At 52.8% G+C, this 24,888-nt stretch overlaps 1 protein-coding gene across 2 annotated transcripts; it reads right to left on the minus strand.

Moving 5' to 3' along the window:
- Positions 1-408: 408 nt before the first annotated feature.
- Positions 409-24,590, minus strand: RHOT2 (ras homolog family member T2). 2 transcript variants are annotated; one of them, XM_039491652.1, is made up of 19 exons: positions 24,481-24,590; positions 18,801-18,859; positions 17,143-17,224; positions 16,894-16,937; positions 14,928-14,981; positions 14,233-14,285; positions 13,418-13,526; positions 12,495-12,596; positions 11,371-11,469; positions 10,519-10,627; positions 9,977-10,097; positions 7,442-7,526; positions 5,707-5,852; positions 5,498-5,598; positions 5,274-5,404; positions 4,502-4,582; positions 3,794-3,916; positions 3,272-3,474; positions 409-660 (listed from the first exon to the last, which is right to left on the minus strand). In XM_039491652.1, exons 1-19 carry the CDS (start codon positions 24,515-24,517, stop codon positions 543-545), a joined length of 1,857 nt encoding a protein of 618 aa, XP_039347586.1. In that variant the 5' UTR covers positions 24,518-24,590; the 3' UTR covers positions 409-542. The 2 variants fall into 2 exon arrangements, with proteins under 2 accessions (XP_039347586.1, XP_039347587.1); XM_039491653.1 differs by having other exon boundaries at positions 18,801-18,854; positions 24,481-24,581.
- Between the last annotated feature and the right edge of the window lie 298 nt (positions 24,591-24,888).

Genomic DNA, 24,888 nt, shown 5'->3' on the forward strand with positions numbered 1-24,888 from the left:
ACCGTCCCTGGGAACAAAAGACTGGACCGGCGTGATCGCTGCCATCCCTGGTCTGAGAGAGATGTGCAGCTTTCCCAGGGCGCGTTGTTTGTTTCAAGTCTGAGCTGGTCTTAAAATCAAGATTAAAAGAGACACAGGTGACCCCCTCAAAACTCCAGGGAGACTGGACTCCAGGCTCTGCAGATGCCCAGACATGGCAAGGGGAGATCATGACATCCCACGGCAGAGTGGACTGAGGGTAACGTTGAGCAATGGGGCATTTGGAGTCAGACCCCCTAGTGATGGGTACGTTGGAAGTGCAGAGGAGAACGACGTTCTTGGCCATGCTGGTTGGTGTCATTAGGTCTGGAGGATCCAGTTTGTGGATCTGCTTTGCTGGTGCTGAAATCAAGTTTGGGGGAGGAAGGCACCTCCTCCCAGGGGTCCAGGGAGGGCCAGTTTGATCCCGCCTACCTGGGTGCATTGTAGTAGTAGAAGGAAGCTGGTGTCTGTCTTAGGTAAGCATTGGGACAGGGATGAGGGAAGGTCAGTTCTCTTCTTCCTTATTTGCTCTTTGCCAGCGCTTTGTAAAGTGCAAATCCTACCACAGCAGTGATACTGGCTCCCAAGGCTACTCTGAGCCAGAAGGAAGCAGCTCCCAGCTCGGTGTCGTTCAGGTGACTGCAAAGAAACAGACAAGAAGCCGTTCAGTGAACTGCACAGACAAGGTCCTACAACCACACAGACACTAGAGAAACTGTCAGCCCAAGAGGACAGGATGCACGTGGCCATGCGATAGACTCCGATGGCCAGCCCTCGGTTTCCAGAGCAGTCGTGCTGGAACAAGCGCTCTGCACCAGCATGACAATGCCATACCTGCAAAAAGTGCATGTACGGAGAGCCCCAGACCTAGCTCCTTTGAGTCCGAAGCTGACAACAAAGGGCCAGCACTTCCCCAGAGGACGGTGGAGCTAGCCTCACCCCTTGTGTAGAGCAGAGAACCAGAAAAGCAGAAGCACAATGTGGGTGGGGGAGGACAATTCCCACCCCCCCCCAAATTTGGAAAATTCAAAATTTAAAGAAAAAAATGTGCCCGGCTCTCTAGCTGGCTTCAAAAAGGGAACCCGAGAATTATGCTGAAATTCTGCAATCTGAAAATCTTTCACTGTCTCTAGGCAGAAAAGAGGAGAAGGGATATGGGGGAGAAAAGGAGGCATTGTAAGGTTGCTCCTCACCATCATCTGTGCACTGATCCCTTGGTAGCTCATCAGAGCTGATTACAATGGAATAAAGCCATTCCTTTGCTTTTCTGAGTGTATTTATGAACGGGTGGGATGGATACAGGCTTTACTGACATGCTTTTTATTTAGCAAGGGTATAAATAGCACAACATCATTGAAGTAACTGGTACGAACCAGGAGTTACACCTCTTCCTTTCTAGGCCAAGCTGCATTTACACCTTTCAACGCTGAGATCAAAATACATCAAACCCACCAAGGGCTGCTGAGAAGTGGCGGTTACTGAAAGCCCTAGAACAGCGTTGTTCAAACTGGGGGTCCCAACCCAAAAGACAATTGTAGGGGGGGTTGTGAAATCATAAAAAATATTACGATCTTTAGATCCTTTTCATTTCATGACAGTGCTTAGTTAACCCTTAACACAGGGTTACCATACATTCGGATTTTCCCAGGCATGACCTCTTTTTTGGTCCAAAGGGTGGCATGGTATGGTACTGCCACCCTTACTTCTGCACTGCTGCTCCCGGACGGAGCGTGGCAGCTGCTGTACCCGCCCTCCCTGTGGCCTCTATCTGGGAACTTGAAATATGGTAACCCGATACGTACAGTAATTTGCTAACACTTTTTTGGGCAGGAGGGGGGGATCCTCACAGCCTGAAATATTTTCAAAGGGGGGACCCCCTGCCCTGGAGGATCAAGGCCACTAGTCACCCCCAGGACAGGTCGGTGGAACCTGCCCATCTAGAGTGCATTACAGTGCAGTTGTGAGGATGTTAAGCAGAACTGGACCAAGCCTCCCCATGCAAGTCAGCTTCCTTAGCAAGCCTGCATTATCCAATTCTATATACTCCAGGCACATCCCCAAGGAGGAGAGAAAAATCCATTATTCATACACTGCTGAATCAAAGAACAGCCAATCCCAGGGCCTCCATTACGTATGTTATTTATTTATACTGAAGTTCCTAGATATATTAGGAATATTTAAATTTTAATATGGTGGAGAAAAAAGCGTCAGCGCTAAAAGAGAAAATGTTTACTGGAGACCAACGAAAAATCTCATATCTGCTTATCGTTCTTCTAGAATTAACAATCTAATTTACTCCCAGTAGGCGTTTACTCCCTGCATCTAACTAGACAGGTCAGTTTCACTGTCCAGCTCCCCTCTACTAAAACAATGCTCTTACTGCAGGCAATGGTCTATCCAGGAACTTTTCTAGTCACTTTCTTTTGCTAAACCTAAATATTGAGCCTAAATCTGCTTAACTGGGCAACCCATTTCTATACCAGAAAGCAACTCTGTACAAACGGCCTCATGGGGCTCCAGTTTACTGATCTCGGTACAAATCTGATCAGTTTAGGGGGAAAATACAAGATCAATGCCAGAGCTGCAAGCTCAGTGCCTGGGACAGGAAATTCCCGCTAGGCTCTTTCCAACTCACGCATCAACAATAAAGATCCTGCAACGGGAACGTAGTTGATAAGTAGTTGACAATTCTGTTGGCGGTGCATGGGCTGGAACAGAATCCAGCTCTCTCCCCCAGAGCTGAGCTGGCTGTGCAGGGCTACACACTTATTTGTTTATAAGGAGGCCACACCTGATGCCGACAGGTGGCAGGCCAGTGGGAGTGAAGGTGCTGTTTTTACAGACTCCCTCTGCAGACCCTACTCACACTAAAGGAGAGGAAGGCTGGTCCTGTGGCTAAGGCAGATCTGGGATCTTTTCCTGGCTCTGCCACTGACTTCCTGTAAGGGATCTCAGGCATGTCGCACTAGGCCTCAGTAAGATGGGGACAGTAATGCTTCCCTATCTCCCAGGCATCCTAGGAAGATACATTTAGGAATGTGTGAGGCGCTCAGATCCGACAGCAATAAGCCATAAAATAAAAATAAACTGACATATTTAAAGTGCTTTTTGGCTTAAAAGGGATCCTGTTCATCACCATCTAAGTGCCGTAACATGGGCCTGGGCTGATAACATTTCTTAACATGCACCCCTCAGTCCCACATGCATTCTGCCTGCCCACGCTCTCTACTGGTTCCGAACGAGTACTGACGGGAAGGCGGCCGCCGTGGCCAGTTTGGTATAGATGGTGGTGCTGGGCAGGCCGGGGCTGTTGCAGGTGAAGTAGAACGGTGGCGGCAGGCGATGCTTGTAACAGAACTCAGCAGGCGAGAGTCCATGCTGCTGAGTCACTTCTGGCAGGTCTGACTTGGAGGCGACAAAGATGCAGGGAATTTGTCCATCCATGTAGTGTTGCTGTGTAGGAGACACAAAGGTCCCGACAGGGAGATAAAGGGAAGTGGTCATCACCCGTCGAGGGGAAAGGGAGCAGCGGACTCCAAAGCTGGGATGTGGCGGGGTGGCCCCTGGTGAAGGGAAGATCACCTTGCAGGACAGCAAGTGAGCTCTGTTGTGAGGGGGCTCAACTGCAGGATCCCTGCTGTCACGATGCTAGCACTAACATGTGGGACAGCGCAAGCAGGGATCCTCAGTATGGTACCCTGCCCTCCCATTAGGACGTGGATTTCCTTCCGAGGGACTGGGGCTGCTGCTCAGCGGAGGACGTCATGCTTACCTTATAAATACAGGCGCAATAGTTGAAAGATTTGGGATCATTCACGTTGTACATTAAGCAGGCGACATCGCACGCCGCGTCCGATGCCTTCATGAACTCCGTGTCCACATCAATCTCATACAACTGGAGCAGAGGAAAGAAAAGGGAAGTGGCCCAAGAGAAGATAGCCAAGAGCACACAAAGCCAGGAGATATCACAGTGCCTGGACACTGTGGCACTTCTCCCGCCAATGCACAGGTCATGCCAACCCCAGGTGGTCACAGGAACAGGATGTCAGGGCAGCTGCAGAAGCAGAAGCCTGATAGGCTGCTGTGATCTAGTTGCTACAGCAGAGGGCTGGGAGTCAGGACTGCAGTGACCTGCTCTATGACCCGTGATGAGTCACTAACCTCTCCATGCCTCTTTGTAGGTGGTGCATATGCCACACCTCTAGAGAGCACCCAAAAGTGGTTGCCTAGCAGAGATAGATCTTTAACTACAGGACAAAGCAAACAGCACTGGAAACCATGAGGATACTTCAGAATGGCCTCCTCAGACTGGGGGTTGCATATTGGAGAGGTCTTAAATGCCGCTTCCATCCTCCTCATGACCATTTCCAGTCAGACATCTCTAAATCCCCAGGAAGCCTTTCTGCTCCCTCCGCATGGCCAAGGAAGCAGCTAGTCCATCCTCAAGAGCTGCCCCAATCTCCTGCTCCACAGGACTTACTATTAAATACTTTTCCTGGCCACTGACTTGGACAGTGTTGATTGCATAGAAGGACAGGTCTCCTGGGGACTCCCTCTGTGCCTGCAAGGAAGGGGACAACAGTAGTACAGCCATGAGGAAGAGAGAATGTTTACCATGGATTGGGGTCTGTGAACATTGTCCCAAGAGTCCCCAAGCGCTACAGCGACCTGTTATTGGAGGCAAAACTATTACAGGGGAGCGGGTCCAGCTCCCTGTGCTTCCAAAGCCATTCACAGCAAGCTGCCCTCTGAACCAGAGGATACAAACTTATTGAGTAAGCAACTACGAAGACTAGATGCTTCCTCATCCATTCATCCCAGGGAACGGGCGATTCCCCCACAACCCCAGGGCAGAGCGTGGTCTGCTAGTGCAGGAAGCAGTGTGAGGAAGGAACTTGCTGCTCTGCTCCAGGAAATGAAGGAAAACTTAGGATGAATATCAGGGAAAAACAGTGAGATCTACCAGATCTTCCACCCACAAGAACTGGTGGGAGCCTCACTGTTTGGGACATTCAAACTAGTCGGAATAAAGCATGAGGGAATGTGCTGTAGGGAACAATCCTGCACTGGCCAGAGGGATGAAGTAGATGAATTAATGGGTTTCCTTGCTGATACTCCCGGCATTGGGCTCCCAGCCCCTAGTCAGTACATACCCAGGACTGCTTTACATACGCACAGCGACACAGGAGGAGTTTGAAAGCGTCCAGGTGAGAGACAAGGGGGTTTGGGGGGAGGGAAACATGCATACTCACAGCCAGGTTCCGCCCCAGGAAGGCCTGCAGGAACGCAGACTTGCCGGTGCCCCTGGGGCCAATCACTTTACAGAGGAAGACGTTCCTCTGGGTCTGACCCTTCTCCAGGTCGATTCTCTTCTCCCGGGTAACTGGAGTAGGGGACGCAGAGAGCCCAGTGTTAGCACAACCAAGGGTCCAAGGATAGCAGAGGCAATGCTGGCGACACCGGAGGGCTGACGTACCTGTGATGGCCTGTGTCTGAGAGTTGTGCTCAGAGAAGATGGGGTAGCCCAAGTAACCCAGGTACTCCAGGCAGTGATGGACATCCAGATAGGATACCAGCCTGGGGGATCCAAGCAAAGAGAACACTGCCAGTTACAGAGAACCCTGACGGAGCCAGGGATGTGCTAAGTGAACTGGAGTAAGGGGGATGGAGAGGGACTGCGCTTACGTCCATTGGCAGAGGAATCCATGCAGTGAAAGCAGGCCTTTATCAGTGGTGCATACCGTGTTGTAGAGTTCAGGTCCCCAGGGCACATAGGGGAAGACATTGAAGAAGCTCTGTAGTTCTACAGGTGAGAGGGCTCCATCTCCATCCTGGGAACACAAAGGGAGAGTTGATGCTTGAAGCGGGAGCCACCTGGAGACCCAGAGCATTATGGATACACTCTTGTGCACAGCTCTATATGCACACATGCTGGCTAATTAGGCCTAAGTGATGTATTTATCTAGGCCCAGACAGAGCCCCATATACTCTGTGTGGCTGTCACTGCACACCTTGGTGAAGAAATCACTTGCTGCTGCAGAGTTTTGCTCCGGATAAGCTTTTGTTGAAAAAAATAGTTCTAATCCTCATAGCTGCAGAGAGACCCTCCACAGTGTGAGCCACCTGTAAACAATGCAATGTCTTCCTGAGTCTGCAGAAAGTCTGAATCAGTCTGTAACTGACATCAACCCAGTGTGAAACTGACGACATTCTTCAGGCGAGTGCTAACCCTGAAGCCTAGAGATGGTCACTTCAATGTCAACGGCTGTTTCACTACTGATCATTTTAGCAGAAACACCCAGCCCATGTGCTTACCCTACAATCCCCAACTTTCTTCCACACTTTCTCAGGGGCCAAAAGCTCTAACTGCCCATCACTCAGCTGCCAGCTTTTCCCCACACAGCTTCTATGATGCAGTAACACGTCGGGAATGGAAAATGCAGGAGCAGTGTAACATGGAACTTAATAACCAAATAAAGGGGCGATGAGCGATCGGGCTGTTTGTCTTCGGACTGAACTCGAGAAAACCTCCTTTTTAAAACATGTAAAGGAAGTTTGCCACACTGGACTGCTGCAGAACTGAAGCTGGGCCTGCTTCAGAGCACACAGGGGCTTGGGTGTTTATGCAGCACACATCACTGCGGAACCGGATAGGTGAGCTGCACAGAGCTGCCACGCTCTTCTCTCACTCTTCAAAGAGCCAGAAAAGAGCAAAAACTGCTTTCTTCCTTCTTCCCAATTTGGGCCACGTGCTCTCCCTGATGGCTGTCTGGTGTGCGTCAATTTATAATTGTTCCACTGCTGTGGGCCAGCTGCCAAGGCGGCTCTGTCTCCAATTCCTAGTAGCCACCCCTTTGTTACTAAGAACTCCACTGTTCGAGGGTGGGCGCTATCAGAGGTTATGGTCATGCAGAGAGAGGCAGTCTCCATGACAGCCCAGCCCCAGCCGCAGGGAGCTTATCAAGACCCAGACTTTAATGGCTACCCACTGAGCATCCAATCAAGTTTAGAGTGATCGGAGCACGGGAACTGTGTGCTCTCAACACGCTGTGTTGGTCAGACAGCTGGCTGCCATGCTCTGCATCAGCTGGAGTTTCCAGAGAGTCTGGTTTAACTCCTAGCTACAACGCGTTGCAAAATATCCTTTGTATCCAGAGGTCACACGCATGCGACGAAGATGCTTTCTCTGTGCGAAAGAGGACGGTCCAGGGCTGCCTTACCCCAATCCCCCCAAGGAAGGAGGATGCAAGGACAACAGAATAGGCAGATGGGACTGAATGCAGAGCAGCTACAAAGATGCACCTGTGAGCAAGAGCGCGGGGGCAGCTAAGCATGTCTGCCAGACTGTGACGGTACTCACAGGGGGACTGGACCGCCTGACAGCCACCTGCCTCCCCACTCCTTGCCAAGCCCAGCTCACCTTGTCGTGCTTCTCAAACATCCGCTGCAGAAACTGGTATCCAAAGTGATTGAGCTCCGTGGAGCAGCCCTGGGGCACGCGGAACCTGCAGGGAGGGAGAGAGAACAAGTCAGTGCAACCCGTCAGCCAGGCACTCAGGGACACACTAACTCCCACACCGGGGACGTCCACTCAGACCTCTCTTCATTGAGCCTGGTGACTAGCACAGGAATCACTCTGGCTGCTCCATGCCATCCAACGGCACAAAACAATTCCACGAGAAGGGATGATCTGGTCCATGGTCTGGCTCCTCTGAACGGAGCCTGTTGCAGTAGTTCTCACTGGCTGCATGTGCCCTCAGAGTCAAACAGGCCAACCACCTGCACACAGCTCAATGGGCAGGCAGAGGAGACCTGGGGCAGTGGTGTCACAAACAGCCAACTTCCCAAACACCCATAACAGGGGAGGCCAGAGTGCAGGCCCTAGCGCCCTACGGCGGGTTTAAGAGACTATAGCTGCCAGCTGACTATGCCTCATCTTGATCCCAGTGGCCTGGCTGCAGCCTGCTCCATTTCAAAGCAACTGGGCGCAGTCCATGAGCAAGTTGCTAATGCAGCCCTCAGCTAGTGATGTTTGAGTGCCCCTGATTTACAGGAATACAGGATTCTTCCCTGGGCCTGGGATGCTTATCTAAGTCGGGGGGTAACGCTGCCGCAGCCCCTCCTGTGTTGATTTTGCTCTGCCATGAGCTCCAAGTGCAGTATTCAGCAAGAGACAGAGTGGCCGTGACAGAATACACCCGTCTTCACACCCTACACACTAGTGCAATCATTTTTGTACAAGGCATGTCTTGTGAGGTAGCATTTGAAAACTCAGTTTGCTGGTCAATATCGTCCTGTTAATATAAATGTGGCAACACTATGTGACGTTACAAGAGTTCCCTGTATGAAGTTATCAACGCATGTTCCAAACCCCACCGCCCCACCCAAGCTGAGGCTGGCAAACAGGTCTGTCCTTCACAAAGGAATGTGTGCTCCGCTTCATTTGCATTTAAGCAGGAAACAGAGTCATCACACAGGAAGGAAAACAAACAAAGCTCCAACAGGTGAGAAAAAGCCAGCGAGGAACCTCCTTCCACACAGACAGTCTCCTAGTGCCCAGCTGGAAATGTTTTTCAAGAGAGGGACTGAAACTAGAGAAAGGAGGGACGAACACCCCCAAGGGACCCTCCTCTCTCTCCCTGCACTTGGAGTGACAAAGGAAGCATTCGTTGGACTCTGGGGGGGCGGGTCCTGACCTACAGGGTTTGGTCAGGAAGACTGCAGAGGGCATGTGGTGAGAAACTTTGCTTGGATCTGTTATCATTTGTTACGTCAGGTATTAAGAAATGTCTTATCTTGATTTTTCTTGTAACCATTTCTGACTTTTATACCTCATTACTTGTACTCACTTAAATCTCTCTCTGTTAGTTAATAAACTGTTTTATCTAATCCAGTGCGTTTAAACTGATGTGTCTGAGTAACTATTTGAGATAATCAGCTGGCATATTATACCCTTTAAAATATTGTGTACTGGCCAGGAAAGGGCTGTCCATACGTTTCCTGGAGAAATCTGGGATTGGGGGTGTGCTGGGATCACCCTGCAATATAACCAAGGCTGTGAGAGCTAGTGTAACCCATGTGTGGCTGGCAGGCTGAAGCTATACAGAGACACTCAGGGCTTGGCTTGCATGCTGGAGGCTGTTTGGGAGCAGCCCAGTTGGGAGCTGCTTCAGCAAAACACTGTACGGCACCAACGGTTCAGGGCAGGGGTGACACAGCCCCCCACTAGCCTGGATTGTACCCCGGTATGTCACAATGGTGCTTTAGTCACAGGAGCTCCCCTTCCGATGGTGAGAGCCCTGTTCTATCCCCACGAGCCCTGCTGCTTTGGCTATAGGATTCTCTGGCTCACAGTACGAACCCTTTTGTTAGCCCGGGGGCGTGACAGGGATCAGAGGAGGCAGCTGCAAAATCCCAGCTGAATCCTGAGCTGACGGCTTACTGCTCCAAACAGCTTTGCCAAGAGAGAACAGACTTCAAAAGCCCCTTAATGATTTCACTGGAAAGTCAGAGTCACGGCCCCATTTGCTCCCCTCGGTGGGTACCAGTGGAATCAACGGCGTCATTGGGGTTAGTGGTCTGTCCGCCCCTACATCCTGACTTCCCAGACAGGCCAGCGCAGGGGCAATGAGCGTGACTCTGCCCTTGCCAGAGAACTGGACCTGGTGCTGTGCGCTGTCATCAGGTTGGACTCCAGCTCCTGCCTCACCAGGCCACTGGGGCAGGTAGCGATGCAGACCCACTGGGAGCAAAGGAGAACCTCACTGCTCAGAAACCACGTATGGTTGGAGAAGGTCAGTTAGGACAGAAGAGAGACCCTGAGCGTCCTCAGAAAGGAATATGGCGGCTGAAAAGGAAGGCTCATTGAGATACTTCTGAGCCATCTCCCAAGGGAACCCCATCCCCAGCCTGCCAAGCCCTCCCCAGCATCGGAGAGGATGAGCCCTGTACGCACAGCGGGTAGAGATAGTCGTCCGTCAGCTCCAGCTCATCAGCGTAGCCGAAGCGGCGCAGGATGGTCCAGGTGGTCTCGTGCCGCCCCCTCTGGATGAAGAGGGTGTTGAGGAAGAGGAAGCCTGTGAGCAGAGAGGGAGGCAGGGTCTCAGTGCACGGCACACACCATGCAGACAGTGCTATGGTGTAATGGACCGGCAAGCTCTGCTCAGCCCAGCCAGCAAGGTGCTTCAGCGCCAAGTCAGAACAGGACGCTCCCTAAGGAAGCCCTCCTTCCTCTGGGAAAGCAGGGCCCTGAACCAGGCGGCTCTGGGGCTCTACGCCAAGCACCAGCTCATCCGAGAAGATGCTCAATGAGCTTTTTCATTATGGTGTGTGGGGCAGGGTACAAAACCATGGCCCATGCTCCATGCTCCTGAAGATCTATGGTCTCTCCTTCTCTGCCCAGCACAACGCTTGTCTCCCAGGTGCCAGAGGGGAGAGTGGCCGGCAATGGAGCGAGGAGACAGAGACACCAACACAAAAGCTGCCCACTTCAGTTACCGTTTAACGTCAGGCCATTGTCCTGCACCCCATCCGTGGTGTTCTTCCACACAACCGTCTTCACGTCTTCCAGGGCCTGGGGCGCCAGGGGATTCCCGAAGCAGGACTTCTACCTCCGAGAGACACAAGGGCCTGGTCAGGAAAGCCCCTTGCCAGCAGACAGACTCCCTGTCTCTTTCCAGCTCTCCGGAAGGGAGGGAAGGAATTAAAACCCACTCCGGAGCCCTCCCCCCGAACCCTTAATTGCTCCATTTCTCTACTCCAGCTAAAAAGCTGCTTCCCAAAAGCTGCCGAGCTCTTGCTATACCAGTACCTATACACACCCTGGGACTCCAAGCAAAACCTGCCACTGAATCACGGGAAGACAAACTCCACTCACCTCATGGATTGCCAACTCTGCCTTATTCCTGCTACACGAGTCCCTACGCCTCAGCTGGCCAATGCAGCAGAACTCCTTGTTACTCTAGGGGTATCCTGCCTCACACCTCACAGAGCAATCCCTTCCACAGCTCTGCTCGGCCCTGCTCAGAGTGTGTGGGCATGAAACCCTTCTCTAGACAACGAGCAGATACACAGATCTCTGTGCGCCAGAACACTAGCTGCTGGCATTCCCCTTCGGCATCAAGGACCAGGAGTCCAGACAGGTCTCAATGTGCCATGCAAGGGACTCTCTCTTTCCCCGGGAGTTAGAAGAAAGTAGGAATCAGAGAGGCTTTCCAGAGAACAGGCAGGAGGGGATGTGTGCAGCTGCTGTAGGGAACACTATTGGTGAAACAGTAGCAGTGGTCATGGTGATATCACAGCCCAGGGACAGGTGACCCCCTGGAAATCCAAGCACTAAGCAGTTCGTACCTGGAAGTAGTTGAGCTCATCGTCACTTAGGATCTGGTTGTTATCCTGGTCTGAGATGTTGAAAATCCGTGTAAGTGCTCGTGCACACGTCGGTCTCAGCTGTGGGTATAACGAGTCGTAGTGAAAAGCACATGAAGAGGCTGTCTTCTGCTCAGTGCTCCCTCCCACAAACCCACCTTCAGAGGCTTCCTGTACTGACGCTGGGCAACCGTCCACCTAGACCAGCACCCTGGCTCTGACAATGGCCAGTATGAGCTGCTGCAGAGGTAGGGGTAAGTTGTGAACAATACTCAGCCCACATGGGAATTTTCTTCCTAACCCGTCAGTCAGAGGCTGCTTGTGCCCTGAAGTATGAAGGTGTGCCTCCCTTCTGCATGACCCCTTAACATAACCGTGGATGGTCTTGTGATCCATATAAAAGTCCAGTCCTTTTCAGAGTCCTCCTATGCTCATGGTCTCAACGACATATAGTGGCAGAGTGTTCCACTGGCTAGCCATATGTTGCACAAAAAAGTATTGCCTTTTCTAAACGTTAAAGACTATTTGCCACCTTTCAGTGTCACTGGACATCCCCTTGTTCTTGTACCATTGGAACCAGGTGGACGTAGGGACAGGTTTCCCTTCTCCAAACCAGTCATTATTCTGGATACCTCCATCAATCCCCTCACTAAACAGCCCCAGGCTTCATACACTCTTCCCCGGGGAAGCCTTCTCAGGGCTCTGAACCACTCTGTCTCCCGGTGGGGGTGGTGATCGATCTATTGTATCCGAGCAGCATGGCATGATGTGCGCGAGAGGCACTTCTGGGTGAGAGACTCCCAGGATGCGCTTCAGCTCCCCTAGAACAGCTGCCCTGGTACCCCATGAATTGCACCTGCAGAGGGGTGCAGAGCGCACACAGCGAGTTCAGCAACAGAGCGGGGATGCTTAATGGGCTAACTCTGCTGAGAGGAGGGGGGCCTGTTGGCTGGCAGTGGACAAGGAGAATCAGGCAGCAGTTCAAAACAATCATGCCAGAAGATTGAGGGTGTAGAGGGAGAATCTGGAAGGTTACTGGGAAGCGCGTGGATGTCTGGGAGGGAGAAGAGCAAGGCTGGCTGGGGTTCAGGGACGGCTTCAGTTACCTGTTTCTCCTCTGGATCGTACAAGGGGGCTGTCGGGTGCAGAACCGCTTTCTGGGCATAGTAGAACAATTCAGAGATATTCTTTAAGTTCTTGGCCGAACACTAGTGCAACGACAGAGAAAGGGACCGTGAGTGGGCAAGGCCTGGGGCCAGACGGAAGATAGAGCTGGGGGCACAAGAGAGATGCGAGTCTCTGCTCCAGGCAGGTGTTAGATCAAGGCATGGACTGAAGTCAGTGACAGTTACTAGGACTGAAGTCAGTGACAGTTACTAGGACTGAAGTCAGCGACAGTTACTAGGAAACAAACCGCAAAGGGAAATTCCACATTTACATGTTGGTTTCACTTGGCCCATTTCATGCTCCCAGAAGCCAATGAGAATTCTGTCAGGTTCCTCTCTGGGCCCAGGAGACTGGGATCCCTGCCAGGGCTGGGCTGGGGCTCTTTCAAGGATCAGCTTTGAAAAGGCAGATCCAAATCAGGGTGGAGAATGTTCCGCCTAGTCACTGTGGCGACAGCCCATGAAACCAGGGACAAGGCCTCTTGTTAGTAATTAACATTAGACCAGGGGTAGGCAACCTATGGCCCGCGTGCCGAAGGCAGCACGTGAGCTGATTTTCAGTGGCACTCACACTGCCTGGATCGTGGCCACCGGTCCGGGGGGCTCTGCATTTTAATGTAATTTTAAATGAAGCTTCTTAAACATTTAAAAAACCTTATTTACTTTATATACAACAACAGTTTTGTTCTATATTATAGACTTATAGAAAGAGACCTTCTAAAAACATTAAAATGTATTATTGGCATGCGAAACCTTAAATGAGAGTGAATAAATGAAGACTCGGCACAGCACTGCTGAAAGGTTGCCGACCCCTGCATTAGACATTCAAGGGATGGACAAAGTACAGTGCACTGGTTTCCCACCTCCACGCAGGTCTCTATCTCAGAAAACTGGTTCATGATGGGCAGGATGATCTCCATGGAGCTCCCAGACTGTAGGTCAGACTTGTTCCCCACTAGGATGATCGGGATTCTAGGAGGGAGAAGAGATGAAGTGTCATGGAGAGGAAAGACAGAGGCCAAGGCCTGATACTGTTTCCCTATCACACAATTCCCATCTGGGCTCCCATATTGCACATGTGCTCTTAGGGCGGCTGGTCAGAAGAGCACTCAGAGGAACAGAACTGCCAGCCCCCTGACTGCTCTTCCACCTCCAGCTGCTGGAACCAGGCACCGGATCAGCCAGAACAAGCCAGGCTGCTTGGTCCTGCTGATGTTTTCACCAGACTACTGGGCACGTTAGATGACCTTACGTCCAAGCAACCCACGGTTAGCTTAGGTCTCTGCGATCCTGCGCTGACTCAGCAACTCACTTGCTCCCCTACATCAGGAGGCATCTCACCAGCAGATCCTCTTGCCTTGGTGGCAGCGAGACCCTGACAGGAGGAAAAGCCTCCAGAGTCTCCCCACCTCTATCAGATGTGGGGCCCACAAGCTGGACGACTGTGTACTACCATTTGCAGGAAGCTCCCAGGCAGTGCCAAGCTATTTTCCCTGCAGGATCCCCCAGTTCCCAAGTCCCTGTCAAATAGCCAGCAATCATCAGGCTGTGCTCGAGTGCTTGTGTGCACAGCCAACCCACTGGGCTATATGGGAGCAGGACCCAGAGTCGGTCCATTGGGCCACTGGCACACGTTCTTCCCGACTAGACTCCAGAAAAGCTGTGTTTGGTACAGTACCTGGAACCCTTTTCAACTCCCCCATTCACCAAGGGAATCCACTTTGTCCGAATCTGAAAGGCAAACCAGGAGAAAGCCCTGTTAGACACTGCTGTGAGTGGCAGAGAAGGTGGGGATGTGGCGTGTGCACTAATTGGAAGCCAGCAGGAGGCTGAGGCAATACAACAACCTCATCATCACAGCCCATCTGCTCCACTGTAACCCCACAGATAAGCAGAGTGCATGTGACAACAAACAGGATGCAGGCTGCAGCCCAGAGGGGCCAAGGCCAATTCCTGGGGTGGTGGGCTGGCAGTGATCCCGTCTGGGCAGGAATTGCTCTGTGTCTGGTGCACTCCATGCCCTGAATCACTTTAGGAACTGCCTGTGGCTGCTAATGACGAGGTGCTAAGTGATGGCTCTGAGCAAAAGTGGGCTGGCTAATGACCAACTCCTGGCAGTACATTCCCTTCCCTTCGCATACAGAGCTGGGGCTGGGGTGGCATGTTTTGGAGACTACAACCAGCTAGTGGCTTCAGGAAGCCCCAGACTGCGGCTGAGAAGCGTGTAGTGCTCCATGGAGAACATGGAACAGGGCAGTGTTTGGGGCATGCTCTATGGCAGATCTCTGGGGGGCAGGGGGAAGGAGCAGAGCAGAGTGAGGCCAGACATGACACTGCGGGTCAGAAGCCCACAAGCCTGGAGCAGCCCATTACCTTCTCAATTGTGGCCTCCACGGTGACATCGTACACCACGCAGACCACGTTGGCCTGCAGAGAGAATAGCAGGATGAGCCGTGGGTAACACTCCAGAATGCCCATCGCTCAGGCATGGCAGAGGCTGTTCTACCCGACAGCCAGCGTGTGCCGCAGACCATGCTCCTCTCCCGGTGTGGAGAGGGCAGGGCCCGGCCCGGGCATGGTACAGCTCTATCACCAAGCAGACAGGCCTCCCACAAACAACCAGGCAGGCTCACACTGCCCTGGACTTTGTACCAACGCCCGCCCGCCCCTCCCTGCACACACACCCACACGTCACACCTATACCAAGACAGGCTGCCCCGCAGGCTGTTTGCAAGCTCTTGAGAAGCCAGATGCTCTTAACTCAACAGATGCTTTCTGTAATTCCAGCTGCCAAAACCCACCCTCGGCACGAGGCTGGAGCTCTGATTTTATTATGGGTTGATCTTCAGTGACCCAGCTGCTGCTGAAAGGCAACAGCCCAGCAGCCTGACACTGTGTCACTCACAGTCCAGCCCAGAGAGTGGCCCTGGCAGCTTCCCCCACCCCCATCCTCATAATGGGACTCAACTCCGCTCCAAAGGCGGGAGAGGAGATCTGCTGCAATGCTGGGCAGCAGTAGGAATCCCTCAGCCAGTCAGCCAGCCCTCTCCGCTCTGACTGCCAAGCCAGCCTGCTAACGCCAATAGTGAGAGTGGATTTTACAACGTGGAAACTTGCTCCCTGGGAGCTTCGGCGAGACCCTGATCCACAGCCTAGCAAATAGCCTCAGCTGGCACTGCCTTGCTTGCTGCCAGCGTGGGTTGGCTCTGAACTGGGGAGAGACTCCACACCCCAGCATCAAGCCCCTAAGCAGACAGTGTCCTGATGTTGGATTTCTAAGCATGAAGAAATCCCTCCCCTCCATTCTCTGCCTTCACTGAGCATCAATTTCTTCCTAGGACAGATGGGTACTATCAAGTGTCCAGACCCACCCTGGCGTGACCAACCAGGGATCTCGGCAGCCCTGCTCTGGCTCAGCAGACAGGTAAGCCTTGGAGCTGCCACTGTTAGGTGCTGGATTGTAGGATCACAGAGATAGCCAGCACCTTCCCCACCTGGGGCAGAACCTCAACCCTGACTACCACCATGTGCTACACCCCCCCAGCTCCCAGCCACTGCACTGTGGCACGATCAGCTTTTCCATCGGCTTGTTATGCTTTGCCTGGGTCCCCGCCCTTCCCCTCCAATCCCACCACGACCCCCCCTTCAGATGGCACCAGCGTGAGTGCTTTTAAATGAGCAGACGGGCGGATCACTGCCCCTCTAGGGAGAGAGTTTATTGCTAATCCCAGAAAGACACAAGGGTTTAGGCAGGGTTTAATGTAACCACTTTAAGCCTCTTGTCTACACCCTTGCTCGGGCGGGGTGGAGGGAGCAGGTTCACACAGCCCCTCCAGCCCAGTTCACTCCCCATGGGATCTCCGGGCTGGAGAGGGCAGAAGACTGAGCTCAAACAAGGATTTGAAAAGACGTCCAGTTTTATTAGCCATAACAACGGGACTTCCCCCTCCTGCCCTCACTCAATCTGCCAGACCTGCCAAGAATGGCTAACAGCTGGGTCCTGTCCACTCTTCTGGGGATCAGCACAGATTGCTCACCAGAAGGCTGCTCTGATGATCAAACCAAACCGCCTTGCCCAGGCCCACAATGCCCAGTCTTCTGCCTCTCCTGAGAGCCCCCCTGGGCAATCACGTCAGAAAGCAAGAGCACTGACCTTGAGCTCGCACAGTGAGAAGAGGGAAGAGGTTATACAAACTGTTAACAAAACTGACAACACTACTCTTGAGATGGCCTATCGCAGAGCTCGGCGAAGCTGATGGGCAGGCTGCAGAGACAAAGAATCAGACACCCTGACTTGCCATCTCAAACCCAGCTGCCCCAGCCTCCTATCCTCACTCACCTTGGTGATCTCCTCCTGCAGCTCCTCCTCCGTTTGCTCTGATTCTGAAAGGGAAAAAGGCAGAGTTACCCGGCTGCCCCCACCTGTTTCACGACAGTCCACGTGAACTGGCAGCCTGGCACAGCTGGGAAGGGGCTTGCGCACAGCGTGGGGTACACAGCTTGGGTTCTGGTGAGGACGGAAGGAGTAGGAAGAGCTGGAGGTGGAGCAGTGAAGGTGCAATGGCGTGCAGGGCGAAGGGGGCCCTACCTGAGTAGTCCACAATGTGGGTGGGGACTCTCTCAGGTGTGACGTCGGCTGGGATTGTGATCTCCTCTGCACGAGGGGGCACCTTCAAAACAAACAGACACGGTCAGCGGGGCAGCGTGAGGAGGAGCAAACCCCGGGGCACAGCATGCGGGGGGGAGGGAGGTGACAGGCAGGTCTATGCTGAATACAACAAAGAGGAGACACACAGGACTTCTGTCACCTTAAAGATGCAAAAGAGGAGGGGTCAGGGACTACATGAGCTTTTGAGGCTCAGCACTATCCCCCCTGATGCCACAGCACATGAGGCCTCAAAAGAGCCACAGCTCAGGAGTGGGAGACACGGGATCAGCCTTGCGCTCTTCCAGGAGGTGCTCCCTCCAGGGCAGATCTGGGTCCATCAGCACAGAGAGGCTCAGGGGGAAGCTTGCCCAGGAGAGAATGGACATGGAGAGTGGGCGTCACTTCCCAGCCTGTTGATTAGCTAGCAGGAGTAATGCCTGACTTCTTACTCAGGGCCACTCCAGCACTCACATCTGAGCCCAAGTTCTGCTGTGGATCCAGGGCACGGGCCAGGCGATGCTCTGGCACAACTCACTATTGGCCTGCACCGTGCACCTCACTGGCTCTGCATTAAAATCATCTCCAGCCTTGGCGGTGTACCGTGGAGGGAGAGGCTGAAACGGCACTACGCTTACTGCCCAGGGGAGCTCCACACCTTCTCTTGCCCATGAGAAGAGGGGACCTGGAAGGGCAAATCTCCCCCTTCCTGGCCTGCAGATAAACTCCTAAGCACTTCCACTGCCCCTTAAACCTTACACAAACATTGACCTGAAGCACTGACCTTCCAGCAGCCTGGGAAGAGTATTAAGCCGATTAGCTGGGCTTTGCTGTGGACATGGGGCAGGCATTTAGATCTATCCCACCGAGCCCTCACGCTGCAGCAGTGAAGTGTCACCGAGGGCCAGCAAGGGGCTCAGGGACTTAGACCATCTGCTCCCCGGCAGGGGGAGACGCTGGCCATTTGGGCTAATTATGTTTTCTCTTTCTAAAGCAGCCCATGCCCTGGAGCTGGGAGGAGCTCTACAGTGCACGAAGGCAGACTGGCTACTCTGCATTTCACACAGATGGCTGCAGCTCGGGGCTCTCTGCATGTACACAGAAGAGCAGAGAACACAGTGTGACCACTTCAAGGGACTTTCCCAATTGGACCAGGGACAGCAGCCTGAACTGCCCTGCTAGAGAGGACACATTGCGACTAAGAGGTGGAGGCAAGGACAGGGACACTGCTTCTAGTGGGCAATGCATGGAACAGAGCAGACAGCTGTTCAGGCGGGCTCCTCATTCCAAAGGCCCAACAGCAGCAGGCTACAGAGAAAGGCCCAGGCACCCTGGAGCACAAGGGCAGGCTGCTCCCCAAAGCAGGACTGCGGTAAGAAAACCAAGTGGAGAAGCCTGCCTCTCAGACTCAGTCACCCCCCCAGAAAGGCAGTAAAGATTCTGCTGCTCCAGGCTCATTCTGCCTGGACAGTAGAGATAAGCCTATTAACACTGGTCTCACATCTAGAGGCTCTGCTGGCCTCTACCCCAGGACAGACAGACATTCGCCTTCCCAGGACGCATTAAAAACACGCAGGAAAGGCAAACCGCCCCTCGCTCACCTCCTCAGGGAACTCCTCGCCCACCAGAGCCATAATCAGCGATGTCTTCCCCACCTGGGCTGCGAGAGAAAGAAAGGCAGGAGGTTCAGGCTGGACCTTTGCAGGCCTGGCATTTGGGAATGGAGGTGGCAGAGCCATCAGATGCTATGGGCTGACATCTGTCCAGGTGGCAAAGCAGAGGGGTGGGGGATTAGGGCAAAGAGATGAAGGCAAATTCATTCCAAGCCCAGAGGCTAAAGGGTGAAATTTCCTACGACCACTGAAGGTCGCAAGCTCCTTTCAACATTCACACCCGCCCTTAACCCTGAAGTCCCAACCGGTTTGTGAAGCAGAGAGGGGAATCAGTGCCACATTACCACCATGGCCCCCCCACCAATAAATACCATAGTTTCCTATCAGTAAACGGTTCAGAAGCTAACCTCGCTTTCACAAACACCTAACTTCCCAGAGCATTTGCTCTTTAGGGTGCAATTTTCTTTGCTTAAGCTCAGCCTACAGGGGGATCTGTCTGGAAAGCTTGAGGAAAATCCCACCAGCTATTTTTTGAGTTCCGAGAGCATGACAAAGATAGCTCCTTAATCATCATCAACATGTTCCTATTACGCCTCTGGCGTTTAGGGCAGCGACAATGCTCCTCCCCTCCTCTCTGTTTCTGGCAAGTCTTTCAATGGGTCCCCAGCTGTGCCCCAGGTTTTTCAGCTCACAGCTTCCACAGCTCTTTGCCATGTTGTTTTTGGGCAGCCTCATTTTCACTTGCCTTCAGGTGTTCATCTTATTGCTACTCTGGTGATGGAATCAGTTTCCATTCGAAGCACATGACTGATCCACCTTCAACACCTCCTGGCAATGATGGTGCTCGGATCCTCTTGGCTGCACTGTGTCAATAGATCTTGGTTTGAGATTGCTCTGGGCCAAAAGATACGGAGAATTTTTCTGAGGCAGGTTGTATGGACAGTTTGGACATGTCATACTTTCTCATTCCCCAGCATTCTGCACTATAAAGTTGTGTTGAAAGTACTGTACACAGCTCTGATAAATCTTGAGTTTGGTTTTGGTGTTGTATTTTGATGATTTCCAGGCTGTATTTAAGCTCCTGAAGGTGTCCTGGCTTTACTGATTTTGTTCGGGATGTCCTGGCTTGTTCCACCATCCTGGCTGATGGTGCTGCCCAAGTTTGTGAATGTTTCTACATTGGTGAGAACATGATCCTCTGTCCGTACTGGTGATGGTGAGGCAATATTAACCGTCATGATATCTGTCTTATTGTGGTTGATTTTCAGTCCAATTTGCTGGCTGAATGCGTTGAATCGAGTTGTTTTTTCTTATAAATGGTGTTGGGTATGTGATAGGAGGGCGAGATCATCTGAGAAGTCCAGGTCTTCAAGGGATGAGAAGGGTGTCCATTTAATGCATCTTCTGTTGTACGCCGCATTAACCAGTCAATGGCCACGCTGAAGGACTGCAGACATGACACACCTCTGACGTATTCCTGTTTTGACTTCAAAACTGAGCTCACTGTGATCAACACTGCATGTAAGGTTGACATAGAAGCTTTTGATGACGTTGATTATACGGAAAGGAATTCCACACGCCCGCAGAATGCGCCATAGGCTGGTCCTGTGAATGCTATCAAAAGCCATCTCAAAGTCTATGAAATGTATGTAGCATTGCCATTGTCATTCTAAGCATTGTTCTATTATGCTTCGTAGAGTGAAGATCTGGTCTGTGCATCTAGGCCCTTTCCGAAAACCAGCTTGCTCTTTTCTGAGAACGCTATCAACTGCCTCTGATATACACCGGACTATGATCTTACACAATACTTCGCTTGGCACAGATAAAAGTGTGTTGCCAGTTATCACAATCACTGAGAATTCCTTTCTTTGGTATCTTCGCTATAACCCCACTGGTCCACTCATCTGGCACTTTTCCCCTTTCCCAGACTGATGTAAATAGAGGGGCCAGGATAGATGCTGCTAATTTAGGATTTACCTTGAACAATTCTGCATTCAAGTTGTCTTTGCCAGTGGGGTTCCCATTTTTTAAGGATTTGATGGCTTGAATGATCTCTTCCTTAGCTGGGGTGTCTGTGTTGATATCAAGATCTTCTTCTGCCTCCTGGATGTTTACTTCCTCTTTAGGTGGCTCCCTGTTCAGCAATTCTTTGACAAGCTCTGTCCAGCGCATTTCTTGTTCTTTTTCGGTAGTTAGTAGGTGGCCTTGTTTGTTCCTGATGAGAATGTTTGCTGGTGTCTGCCATTTACCACTGACAAGCCGTGTCATTTTGTAGATGGTTCCTAGTTCACCACAAGCAGCTGCATCCTCTGCTTGTGTTGCCTGATTATCAATATAATGCTGTTTCTCTGCTCTCACAAGGCGTTTGACCTCCCGGCGTGCCTTGCTATACTGCTCGTGGTATTTGTTCTTTAGCTTCTGGGATTCTGTGTCTACAACTTTTTTCTTCAGGGCTCGTCTGGTTGCTATAGTGTTCCATGTGCTGGGTGTAATCCACTCCTTCCTTCCCTTCTGCCTGTAGCCTAGACAGGCTTCACGGCTCTGTTTATAAACGGCTGTTACTTTGTCCCACTACTTGTTAAACTCCTTAACAAGAAGGGGAATTTCTATGGAAGGAAAGCACTAGCTGGGAGAGAGCTTTACGAAGGTGGGGGATTACCAATGGGGTCACCAAGAAACGAAGAGGTCAAAGGACTTGCCTGACATTACACAGCACGTTGGGGCGGTCAGGAATCAAACCTAGGTTTCCTGATTGTTAGATCTGTGCTACCACCACTACAACGCAATCGCCTCCTGAAGAGGCTGCACTTTTTAAAAAGAAGCGCCGAATAAATAATAAAAACCGAACCAGAGCGCTGCACCTTGAAAGCTGGCACAGACGCAGCTCTCAGTGAAGAGCTAAGTGTGAAAAAAAGGAACGTTATTAATATTTGAAAATGCTGCATGGAGCTGGAATAGTGGGAAATGTCTACATTGTAATTGTACACGTCCCAGCTGAGATGTCTGTGCACACAGCTCTGGGGGCTGGTCTGCATGGGGAATTCACCAGCATACCTAGAGCGGTACGGTTATACTGGTCTAACTTCCCACATGGACACAGTTATTCTGAAGAAGACAGTGTCTTTCTCCAGATGAATTTACATCACTTGCAGAGTGACATAAAATAACCTGGAAAAGCACTTTTCCTCTGGCATAAGTGTCCTCATGGGGAGTTTGAGGGATAGAACTACAGGTGACAAGCAGTACAATTATACTAGGGAATGCCCCCATGTAGACAAGCCCTAAGGTGCATCTCTGAAACCAAGATTAAAAGACATCTCTTGGCTCGAGCCTTCTCCTGGCCGTCACATCCGGCCAGGCCCTCAAAGCCCTCTTGCCTCCCCACACCTAAGGTCGTATTTTTCAAATGAGGGACTTTTGACCATTTTAAGTCTCCTATGTGGTAGGACTCTACATCCCAGAACACGCTGGTTTAAGGATTTTGGGAAATTAATGGGCAAGGATTGAATCCTTCTGCCATTCGTTTCCCTAACCCACTCCCTGGCTGGCACTGGATCCCACGGCTGAAGCCCTATAAGCAAGAACCATGCTTGTTAATACTGCCCCAGTGCCTCTGTGAAGCACATATACAAGCAGAACGCTGAGATGCTGCGAGTCTTTCTCCTCCTCCTTCCTGCTCCCTGCCCCTCTTTCTAAAAGAGGGAAATGCAATGCTAAAACCCAATGGAACCCCACTGACGTACAGGTCAAACAGGGAATGTAAGGTTCTTACAGTCATATCCATCCACCACACTTCACACATGAGAGATCTTTCTTTTCTTTGGATCAGTATAACAATAAAAAGGGGGCACCTGCCCAGGACTGAAGGTGCTGTTGTCCCACATGACAGAAGTAAATACAAACTGCCAGCAGGGCAAAACCTGCCCCTTCCTCGTGGGCAATCTAACAACTCCATCCAAAGCCACCCTCCACAACACTGCATCAAGAAATGTGCCTTGCAGAGCGTTCTCTACCACCAGCCTCCCCTCTTTAAAAGCGTGAGGGGATCCCAGCTCCAGCACCTCTGCTAATCACAACTGTGCCACACTTTCACATAGGGAAGGGACACATTCAGTAATCTCAGCGTTAATGGAAAATCCAGTGTATGTGGTGTCAGTTACTGTTAAAAGGAGAAACATGGCCAGAGCCCTAGCCAGTGTAGGTCAGTGTCACCCCGCTGACTTCAGTGAAATGAGGCCAGTTTACAATAACGCAGGATCTGGTCCCCCAGCTTTTCCTGTTACCAAATTTGTATATTGTAAGTGTTTCCCCACTGAATCGGCAATGGAGACCCAGCACAGCAGAAGCCTGCTCCTCAGGGTTGGTCAATGGGACATCCCAGACACTCTGGCAGTCATGGATGGAACAGGAGGGACTTCGGAAGTCGCTATGTTTCATAACTAGGGCTAACTTACAGAAAATGCTGCTCCTGGCAGGCCGAGCTCCTGTGCCCTGATTCACAAGGCGATGGTAGGTTAATTCCTACCAGCTGATTCCTTTCAGATATAGGCCAAAGTAGGCAGAATGGTCTAGTGGTTCCAACACAGGCCTGGGGGGGCAGGAGAGCCAGGCTCCACTCCCAGCTCTGGGGCTGACGGGCTGCATGACCTTGGGTGAGCCCCTCCCCTACCTCTGCCTCAGTTTCTCCAACAGGACTACAGGGATGACAACTCCCACATCCCACTCTCAGGGGAAGTGTTCATCAGTGTGTGGGTATGGGGCAGAAAGGCTTGCTAGCAACAGCCCTGAGCCCAGTTACTCAACTCCGCCCCCGTCCAAGGAGAGAGGGTCTCTTTTCTCCCTGCCAGCCCACGACCATCACCACAGGGCGCTTCTTCAGTTCCAATCTCCTGCCCGGACAGGAAGCAGGAGGAGAGAAAGGAGATTGCCTGCAACCAGTCTGACCTGGAGGAATTTAATCTCTATGTGGGGCAGGGGTGTCTGCCCCATTACCCAGCGTGCCCCAGGGGGGGCTGATCTTTCTGTGTATGTGGGTGGGTGTCTGTCCCCATTACCCAGGCTGCCCCGAGGGGGGCTGATCTCTCTGCATGGGGGTCTGTCCCCATTACCCAGCGTGCCCCAGGGGGGCTGATCTCTCTGCGGGGGGCGGGGGGGTGTCTGTCCCCATTACCCAGGCTGCCCTGGGAGGGGCTGATCTCTCTGCGGGGTCTGTCCCCATTACCCAGCCTGCCCCGGGGGGAGGGGCTGATCTCTCTGCGGGGGGGGTCTGTCCCCATTACCCAGCCTGCCCCGGGAGGGGCTGATCTCTGCGGGGTGGGTGTCTGTCCCCATTACCCAGCCTGCCCCGGGGGGAGGGGCTGATCTCTCTGCGGAGGGGTGGGGGGGGGTCTGTCCCCATTACCCAGCCTGCCCCGGGGGGAGGGGCTGATCTCTCTGCGGGGGGGGTCTGTCCCCATTACCCAGACTGCCCCGGGGGGAGGGGCTGATCTCTCTGCGGGGGGGGGGTCTGTCCCCATTACCCAGCCTGCCCCGGGGGGAGGGGCTGATCTCTCTGCGGGGGGGGTCTGTCCCCATTATCCAGCCTGCCCCGGGGGGAGCCGAGACCCCTCCCACTCCCCTCAGTTGCCCCGGGATCCCGCCCCCCCCGCAGCCAGGGCCCGGCTCTTACCCTCCCCCACCAGGAGGATGCGCACGTCTCGCTTCATCGCCGCCGCCTCGTCTCCCGCGCCGGGGGTCTCAGGCCGCGGCGCTGCCCCTCCCCCCTCCGCCCTCTCGAGTCCCGGCCCCACTTCCGGCCTCACCGCAGAGCACGTGGGCCGGGGACGTGAGGCACGAGCGTCGCTCGCGGAGCCACTGTGGGAGCCGGGGCCAGCAGCGCCGCCGTGCGGCCAGTCGGGGCACGGCAGCACCTACCCGCCCGGCGCACAGCGAGGAACCGGCCGGGGGAGGCGGCCGCTCTCTCCCGGGGTGGGGGGAGATCGGGGCTTGGCCTAGCTAGGGCCCGAAGTCAGTGGGTGGTGGGAGAAGGGTACCATGGGGCAGGGCGCCCTGCGGCCCAGCCCCCGTTTCTCAGGCC

The sequence above is a fragment of the Mauremys reevesii genome, linkage group 10 (genome assembly GCF_016161935.1).
Source record: "Mauremys reevesii isolate NIE-2019 linkage group 10, ASM1616193v1, whole genome shotgun sequence".
Classification (NCBI taxonomy): domain Eukaryota; kingdom Metazoa; phylum Chordata; order Testudines; family Geoemydidae; genus Mauremys; species Mauremys reevesii.

Coding starts and splice junctions, on each gene's coding strand:
- RHOT2 (XM_039491652.1), bottom strand. CDS start 24,517: ATGAAGCGAGACGTGCGCATCCTCCTGGTGGGGGAGG. Junction 11,470..12,494: donor ACGATCCAGAGGAGAAACAG/GTAACTGAAGCC, acceptor TTATACCCACAG/CTGAGACCGACGTGTGCACG. Junction 5,599..5,706: donor GGATTCCTCTGCCAATGGAC/GTAAGCGCAGTC, acceptor TGGATCCCCCAG/GCTGGTATCCTATCTGGATG.